This window comes from Palaemon carinicauda, chromosome 11, assembly GCF_036898095.1.
Source record: "Palaemon carinicauda isolate YSFRI2023 chromosome 11, ASM3689809v2, whole genome shotgun sequence".
NCBI lineage: Eukaryota > Metazoa > Arthropoda > Malacostraca > Decapoda > Palaemonidae > Palaemon > Palaemon carinicauda.
The window spans coordinates 125,451,509-125,461,508 of NC_090735.1; the positions used below are offsets into that span (position 1 = coordinate 125,451,509).

Here is a 10,000-nt window from a genome sequence, read left to right on the forward strand (position 1 = left end):
CGACCTCCCAAGGATGCCCCCGTGACTGACAGGCATCGTCAGGACTGGCGTAACCTGAAGAGAGAGAGAGAGAGAGAGAGAGAGAGAGAGAGAGAGAGAGAGAGAGAGAGAGAGAGAGAGAGAGTCGATTATTTATATATATATATATATATATATATATATATATATATATATATATATATATTATATATATATATACAGTATATATATATATATATATATATACATATATATATATATATAATACATATATATATAGTATATATATATATACTATATATATATATATATATATATATATATATATATATATATATATATATATATATACATATATATATATATATTATATATATATAGTATATATATATATATATATATATATATATATATATATATATATAAATTTTAGTTCTTGCAATTACCATGAATGAAATTATGTAAAAGAATTATTCTTGTGCAATTCATTTTTATTTAAGAAATAATTTTGTAGGGTTGGCAGTTTCTTACGTTATAATTTTGCATCGACTGAATGCAATAATGCAATTGCATGTCAATGCAAAAAAAAAATAATAATTAACTATAGGGGCACTAAGTAGAGCGCAGACCTCCGCCGCAGCTGCTTATTTCTCGACCTTGACCTTTGACCTTAACATGTGCATTTTCATACACTCAAATATGAACCAAGTTTGAAGTCTCTGTGACAACGATGTCCAAACTTATGGCTGATTACCTGCATTGGAAATTTTGCTTGACCGTGACCTTGACCTTTGACCTTGACCTTCCAAAATTTAATCATTCCCAGCTTTTTACATAACAGTTAATCCCTACAAGTTTCATTACTCTACGATTGAAAATGGGGCCAGGAAGCTGTTCACAAACACACAAACAAACACAAACAGGGGGTAAATTTACTGTACATTCCAAAATTTCATCATTTCTAGCTTTTCCCACAAAAGTTAATTCCTGCGAGTTTCATTACTCTACGATTAAAAATGTGGCTAGGAGGCTGTTCACAAACACACAAACAAACACAAACAGGGGGTAAAACATAACATCCTCCCAACTTCGTTGGTGGAGGTAACAAACAACAACAAAAGGATCCCTACAAGTTTAATTACTCTACGGGGGAGCTGTTCACAAACACACACACAAACAAACACACAAAGACACAATCAAGGGGTAAAACATAACATAACATAACATCCTTCCAACTTTGTTGGCGGAGGTAACAAACAACAAAAAGATCCCTACAAGTTTCATTACTCTACGAGAGAGCTGTTCACAAACACACACACACACACACACACACAAAGACACAAAGAAACACACAAACAGGGGGTAAAACATAACATGCCATCCTTCCAACTTCGTTGGCGGAGGTAACAAAAAAAAAAAATACAATATAACATAACAATAAAAAAAAACTCACAAAATAACAAACATGGAAAGTAAAAAATGCTCCTCTTCCTACCTGAATTCTCTTGTCCTTAGCCATGGCCACAACGCTGTCAAACACCTCAGGGTCCTTAATAGAAGCGTCGGTCACTAAGTACACGTGAGAGTAGGCTGGGGCGTAGTGAAGAGCTAGTCTCAGTGCAGACATGCTGTACTGCAAGGGGATGATCTTTAATTAGATTATAATTAACGGTTAGATTGTGTGTGATGAATAATGATGAAGTTATTGTATATAAGATATATATATATATATATATATATATATATATATATAATATACATACATACATATATATAGTGTATATATATACATATATATAGTGTGTATATATATATATATATATATATACATATATATATATATATATATATATATATATATATAATCTAGTATATATACATACATATACGTAGAGTATATTGTGTATATATATATAAATATTTATATATATATATATATATATATATATATATATATATATATATATAGATGTATATATATATATATATATATATATATATATATATATATATATATAGCTATATATATATATATATATATATATATATATATATATATATATATATATATATATATATATATATATACATATATATAGCTATATATACATATATGTAGAGTATATTGTATATTTACATATTTGTTTTGATATTCTTATATATATATATATATATATATATATATATATATATATATATATATATACATATATATATATACAGTATATATATATATATTCTTATATGTATATATATATATATATATATATATATATATATATATATATATATATATATATATACACAGTATATATATATATATATATATATATATATATATATATATATACATATATATATATATATATATATATATATATATATATATATATATATATATATATATATACACACATCCTGCTAGCCAGAGCATTACCACTATCCCATGCCTTTGCCATTCACGAAAGACCTTTAAAATCGAATTAAGTCCTATCTTACCTCCGACTCGTCGCCTCCTCCAGAAGCCGTGAGTTGCGTCAGGGCTTCGTAAATCTCATTGGGGCGCTGGGACCTCGTCACTGGGCGGGATAGGTCTATTCAGTGAAGAGAAAAAACGAAAGATAGTCTAATCAAATGGATAAACCTAAGGCCCAGTTTAGCTGTTCGACTTCTCTTAACTTCATCTTGGTAGATTTAAGCATTTTATTTCTAATGAAGAACAATATTTCAGGTTATTTATATTATATTTCAAGTTTGATTTGGATTAAGCGATCTGTTAGACTGTATTATTATTATTATTATTATTATTATTATTATTATTATTATTATTATTATTATTATTATTATTATTGCGAAGCTATTTTTCATTTGTTTTCTTTCCTCACAGGGCTATTTTCCCTATTAGAACCCCTGGGCTTACAGCATCCTGCTTTTCCACCTAGGGTTGTAGCTTAGCAAGTAATGATAATAACAACAACAACAGCAACAACAACAACAATATATTATTATACTTGCAAAGCTATTTTTTATTTGTTTCCTTTCCTCACTGGGCTATTTTCCCTATTGGAACCCCTGGGCTTATACCATCCTGCTTTTCCACCTAGGGTTATAGCTTAGCAAGTAATGATAATAACAAAAACAACAACAATAATAATAATAATAATAATAATAATAATAATAATAAAGAAACGTAAATATTCTTCAAACCCTTACACGGATCATTGAACGGAATCAGAAGATATTCCGCCGGCGGGTAAGTGGCTTTCCCGTGAAGCTCCAGCAGGTTCCTGGCCACTTGAGTGAGGACGTTGAGCTCTTCGTCCATCGAATCCGTGGTGTCGAGGACGAGGGCGATCGCAGGAGACGGGTGGAGGGAGAGCAGCCTCGAAAAGAGGGCGTCTCCTACTGCGCCTCTCACGAGATTGAGGTAAAATTCACTAGCCTGAAAAAAAGATTTAAGTTAGCAGCTACCGTAAACACACACACACACACACACACACACACACAGACACACACAAACACATTGTAACCAATATATTATGGAGAGAGAGAGAGAGAGAGAGAGAGAGAGAGAGAGAGAGAGAGAACACACACACATTGTAACCATTATATTATGGAGAGAGAGAGAGAGAGAGAGAGAGAGAGAGAGAGAGAGAGAGAGAGAGAGAGAGAGAGAGAGAGATCTACATGGCGTATAGCTTAATACAACCTATATCGTATAATGATTTCGAGACATTTTATGGTGTATAATATATATATATATATATATATATATATATATATATATATATATATATATATATATATATATATATATAGACACCATAGATAGATAGATAGATAATTACTTTATTCGTTAAATTAACACAATGAGTATTTTTGGCACTCCGTCTAGTAGGCCTAATTCAAAGTGCCAAAAGAGTTTGCCTAACTGATACCAGAAAATCGCGGAAATTATACACAAAGAATACATAAAGTATGCAAAAAGAATTCCCCCTCTCCCCCCCCCACCCCTTGGAAAATATATTACAGCGCCCAAAATCGTAGTATGTAGAACAATATAGGTCACGGAGACACCGTTACAAATGTAACATGAGTCTATGAAACCATTTTATTTCATCCTGTAACGCCTAGTGTGTACATCCGGTGCGTGCGTTCCACCACTATGTATTCAGAAATAACCGGATATGAATACTTGGATTTAACGTTGAATTTGTGATTTCAGTTGGATAATTTCCTAATTATAATGTTCAATTACAAATATAGGACGAAAAAGGATTATAATAACGCCACTGTATTGATAGTTGGTTATTTATATGCTGTTTGGGTCTGTAAGAAGAAACGATATACGAAAGAGGAAACAGATTATTATTATTATTATTATTATTACTATCCAAGCTGCAACCCTAGTTGGAAAAGCAAGATGCTATAAGCCCAGGGGCTCCAACAGGGAAAAATAGCCCAGTGAGGAAAGGAAATAAGGAAATAAATAAATGAAGAGAACAAATTAACAATAAATCATTCTAAAGTAAGAAACAACGTCAAAACAGACATGTCATATAATAAACTATCAACAACATCAAAAACAAATATGTCATAAATAAACTATAAAAAGACTATGTCCGCCTGGTCAACAAAAAAGCATTTGCTCCAACTTTGAACTTTTGAAGTTCTACTGATTCAACCACCCGATTAGGAAGATCAAGATGCCTTTCTTAAGAGTAAATTTCAATATGATCGGTGGCTTTTGAAAAATATCTATAAAGAAAGAATGAATAAAATGTTCACCAAAAAGTATATATATTATTGTTTTTGAGTGACTAAAAATTAAAATCAAGATGTGTGATGTTGTAAATTGTTAAATTAGATGGATTTGTTTAAAGAAAATGCAATTAAATGTGATTATACTGTAAATATTGTGATTGTAGAATATGTAATTTAACTTTTTAATAAAAAGATAAAAAAAATGTTTTAAATAATTATTACCATGAAGGGGTTTCAAAATCAGTCTGAACTGTTAAAATATAATGTAAACTTTCATTTAAATTATAAAAGTTTTCTCTAGCATTTTTTAAATAAATCATCAATCTACCTTTTAATTTTTTTCCAGTAATTTATTTTTAGTCGCATCAAATAAACCTAGACCTATTCGAGATCTGTTGTTATTATTATATTATTATTATAAAATGCTAAGCTACAACCCTAGTTGGAAAAGCAGGATGCTATAAGCCCAGGGGCTCCAACAGGGAAAACAGCCCAGTGAGGAAAGGAAATAAGAAAAATAAAATATTTGAAGAATAGTAACAACAATAAAATTAATATTTCCTATATAAACTTTAAAAACTATAACAAACCAAGAGGAAGGGAAACTACAACAGTGTGCCTGAGTGGACAATTCATTGCAAAACAGAATATGGAATAAAAAGAAATAAATTATATCTATGCACCAATTACCTGTATAGCCTCTTGAGCTGCCTTCTGGTGTAGGTGATGATGAGGAGAAAAACAAGCTGTTGGTAGTTCCTTGTTGATGCCACTTCCCGGCCTATCTCGTGAGCCGCCATGACTGCATTTGCCTAGAATTAAAATATGATTAGTATGTATTAATTAATAATAGATTCATTAATTCATTATAGGTTATTAAAATGATAGGCCAATATGTCTACGCCCAATTATTATTATTATAATTATTATTATTATTCTCCAAGCTACAACCCTAGTTGGAAAAGCAAGATGCTATAAGCACAGGGCTCCAACAGGGAAAAATAGCCCAGTGAGGAAAGGAAATAAGGAAATAAATAAATGATGAGGATAAATTAACAATATATCATTCTAAAAACAGTAACAGCGTCAAAACAGATATGCCCTATGTAAACTATTAACAATGCCCAATTATTATCATTGTTATTATTATTATTATTATCAGCCAAGCTACAACCTTAGTTGGAAAAGCAAGATGCTATAAGCCCAAGGGCTCCAACAAGGAAAAATAGCCCAGTGAGGAAAGGAAATAAGAAAATAAATACATGATGAGGATAAATTAACAATATATCATTCTAAAAACAGTAACAACCTCAAAACAGATATATCCTATATAAACTATTAACATAAAAAAACAGATAAGTCATATAAACTATAAAAAGACTCATGTCAGCCTGGTCAACATAAAAACATTTGCTCCAACTTTGAACTTTGAACTTTTGAAGTTCTACTGATTCATTTAAGAACGCATTCTTACATATATTTCATATTTACTGTAATAACTGAGGAAGAGTATTATTATTATTATTATTATTATTATTATTACTTACTAAGCTACAACCCTAGTTGGAAAAGCAGTATGCTATAAGCCCAGGGGCTCCAACAGGGAAAATAGCTCAGTGCGGAAAGGAAAAAAGGAAAATAAAATATTCTAAGAAGAGTAACAACAATAAATATCTCCTATATAAACTATAAAAACTTTAACAAAACAAGAGGAAGAGAAATAAGATAGGAGAGTGTGCTCGAGTGTACCCTCAAGCAAGAGAACTCTAACCCAAGACAGTGAAAGGCCATGGTACAGAGGCTATGGCACTACCCAAGACTAGAGAACAGTGGTTTGATTTTGGAGTGTCCTTCTCCTAGAAGAGCTGCTTACCATAGCTAAAGAGTCTCTTCTACCCTTACCAAGAGGAAAGTGACACTGAACAATTACAGTGCAGTAACCCCTTGGGTGATGAAGAATTGTTTGGTAATCTGTGTTGTCAGGTGTATGAGGATAGAGGAGAATATGTAAAGAATATGCCAGACTATTCAGTGTGTATGTAGGCAAAGGGAAAATGAACCGTAACCAGAGAGGAGGATCCAATGTAGTACTGTCTGGCCAGTCAAAAGACCCCATAACTCTCTAGCGGTAGTATCTCAACGGGTGGCTGGTGCCCTGGCCAACCTACTACCTACAATGATTGGATAAGTAGAAGGTGAGTTTGTAACATAATAATGTCAGATAAATATAAACCGTACCTGTCTATAAATAATTATCTATCTATGCAGCCTACATAAACACGCTCTTTAAGACATTACAAAGGTAAATAGGCTTATATCCATGACCCAAAAGTAATTATGCTCATGTCCCAGACATCAAAAGTAACTAGGCTTATGTCCATGACCCAAATTATGCTCATGTCCCACACATCAAAAGTAACTAGGCTTATATCCGTGACCCAAATGCAATTATGCTCATGCCCCAGACATCAAAAGTTACTAGGCTTATGTCCATGACAACAAATGTAATTATGCTCATGTCCCAGACATCAAAAGTAACTAGGCTTATGTCCATGACAACAAATGTAATTATGCTCATGTCCCAGACATCAAAAGTAACTAGGCTTATGTCCATGACCCAAGTGTAATTATGCTCATGTCCCAGACATCAAAAGTAACTAGGCTTATGTCCATGACCCAAGTGTAATTATGCTCATGTCCCAGACATCAAAAGTAACTAGGCTTATGTCCACGACCCAAATGTAATAATGCTCATGTCCCAGACATCAAAAGTAACTAGGCTTATGTCCACGACCCAAATGTAATTATGCTCATGTCCCAGACATCAAAAGTAACTAGGCTTATGTCCATAACCCAAATGTAATTATGCTCATGTCCCAAACATCAAAAGTAACTAGGCTTATGTCCATGACAGCAAATTTAGGCATATATCCCGGATATCAAATGTAACTAGGCTCATATCCATGACAACAAATGTAATCTAGCTTATATCCAGGACAATGAAATGTAACTAGACTTATATCCATGACAACAAATATAGGCTTCTATCCCGGACATCAAATGTAACTAGGCTTATATCCATGATGACAAATGTAGGCTTACGGTATATCCCGGACATCAAATATAACTAGGTTTATATCCATGACAACAAATATAATCAAGCTTATATCCAGGACACTAAAATGTAACTAGACATATCCCGGACATCAAATATAATTAGGCTTATAAGTCCGAGAACAAATTTAACTGTTTATATCCCAGACATCAAATTTAACTAGGTTTAAGTGCCATGACGCAAAAATAGAATTACGCTCATGTCCCAGACATCAAATGAAACTAGGCTTATATGCAAGACAACAAATGTAATCAAGCTTACATCCAGGACACTAACATGTATCTAGGCTTATATTCCGGACATCAAATATAATTAGGCTTATAATTCCGAGAACAAATGTAACTGTTTATATCCCGGACATCAAATTTAACTAGGTTTAAATGTCATGACGCAAAAATAGAATTACGCTCATGTCCCAGACATCAAATGTAACTAGGCTCATATCCATGACAACAAATGTAATCGAGCTTATAGCCAGGACACTAAAATGTAACTAGACATATCCCGGACATCAAACATAATTAGGCTTATAAGTCCGAGAACAAATGTAACTGTTTATATCCCGGACACCAAATGTAACTAGGTTTAAGTGCCATGACGCAAAAATATAATTATGCTCATGTCCCAGACACCAAATGTAACTAGTCTTATATGCAAGACAACTAATGTAATCAAGCTTACATCCAGGACACTAACATGTACCTAGGCTTATATCCCGGACATCAAATATAATTAGGCTTATAAGTCCGAGAACAAATGTAACTGTTTATATCCCGGACACCAAATGTAACTAGGTTTAAGTGCCATAACTAAGAAATTGATTCGAATCTCTGACATTCTCCAAAACAAAAAACAACTTCGAGTTAACTAACCTAAACCTCTGGGTTTCTCCAGCTTGACGCCGTTGACAAAGGCCCCGTCAGAGTAACCCGAAGTGAGCTTCATCTCTTCGATGACTTCCTGCAGGATGTTGTCCTTGCAGGATTCCAACCCGTCTTCGTCCAGCGGGCAGTCCCTGCAGGTTCCTACGCTAGGAGTGGCCACGTTTCCGAACTCCATCCCGGGGAGTCCTGGAGTTAAAATGGTCGATAGACCGATGGTTATTATTATTATTATTATTATTATTATTCTATTTTCAAAGAATACTAATTCAAATTTTTCATAATAAACTTAAATAAAAAAAATTAATGCATTGTTATAATAAACTAAATTCGCCCTATTAAGGCATCGATATGTGAAGTAAATAAAATATAAATTAATTGATAAAAAAAACTAGCCTAACACCACTCACTCTCTCTCTCTCTCTCTCTCTCTCTCTCTCTCTCTCTCTCTCTCTCTCTCTCTCTCTCTCTCTCTCAAGATTTTCCCTAAGGAATTTACATCACCTCACCTAGGCTATAGCCTATTTGGTCTCTCTCTCTCTCTCTCTCTCTCTCTCTCTCTCTCTCTCTCTCTCTCTCTCTCTCAAGATATTCCCTAAGTAATTTTCACCACCTCACCTATATTTGGGCTAAATTCGTGATTCCCAATTTCGACCCAATTAGTGTGCGAGTAGAAATCTTGAATTGTAGCGAGGGACAAACCCAACATGTAGATGGCAGCACTATAGTCGCCCGCTAGACCTGCTTGGATGATCCTTCGCCACCTACTGGCTAACTGCTGTTGAGATTCTGAAAATCTCTCGCTTCCAAAGTGATATCTGGAATTATGAAAAATATAAATCATTATTAAAACATACTATAATCTTATTTATCTTTTCTTGTTCTCTATATGTCCATTATACCCCCTAATAGGTAGTAGGTTGGCCAGGGCACCAGCTCTTCTAGGAGAAGGGCACTACAAAATCAAACCATTGTTCTCTAGTCTTAGGTAGTGCCATAGTCTCTGTACCATGGTCTTCAACTGTCTTGGGTAGAGTACTCTTGCTTGAGGGTACACTCGGACACACTATTCTCTCTCTTATTTCTCTTCCTCTTCTTTTGTTAAAGTTTTTATAGTTTATATAAGAAATATCTATTTTAATGTTGATACTGTTCCTGAAATATTTTATTTTTCCTTGTTTCCTTTCCTCACTGGGCTATTTTCCCTGTTGGGGTCCCTGGGCATAATTATAGCATCCTGCTTTTCCAACTAGGGTTATAG

General features: G+C 33.2%; 1 protein-coding gene across 1 annotated transcript in view; it reads right to left on the reverse strand.

Annotated features, from left to right (window-relative positions):
- The window catches only part of LOC137650180 (von Willebrand factor A domain-containing protein 7-like), a 33,315-nt gene that overhangs the window by 18,649 nt on the left and 4,666 nt on the right, over positions 1–10,000 (reverse strand). Inside the window, exons 3-9 of the mRNA XM_068383352.1 lie at positions 9,358–9,557; positions 8,731–8,928; positions 5,434–5,555; positions 3,193–3,421; positions 2,479–2,573; positions 1,475–1,612; positions 1–54 (exon numbers count right to left, since the gene is read on the reverse strand). The exon at positions 1–54 is cut by the window's left edge and continues 41 nt beyond it. Of these exons, the coding sequence (XP_068239453.1) occupies positions 1–54; positions 1,475–1,612; positions 2,479–2,573; positions 3,193–3,421; positions 5,434–5,555; positions 8,731–8,928; positions 9,358–9,557 (1,036 nt within the window). The remainder of the gene's footprint in view (positions 55–1,474; positions 1,613–2,478; positions 2,574–3,192; positions 3,422–5,433; positions 5,556–8,730; positions 8,929–9,357; positions 9,558–10,000) is intronic.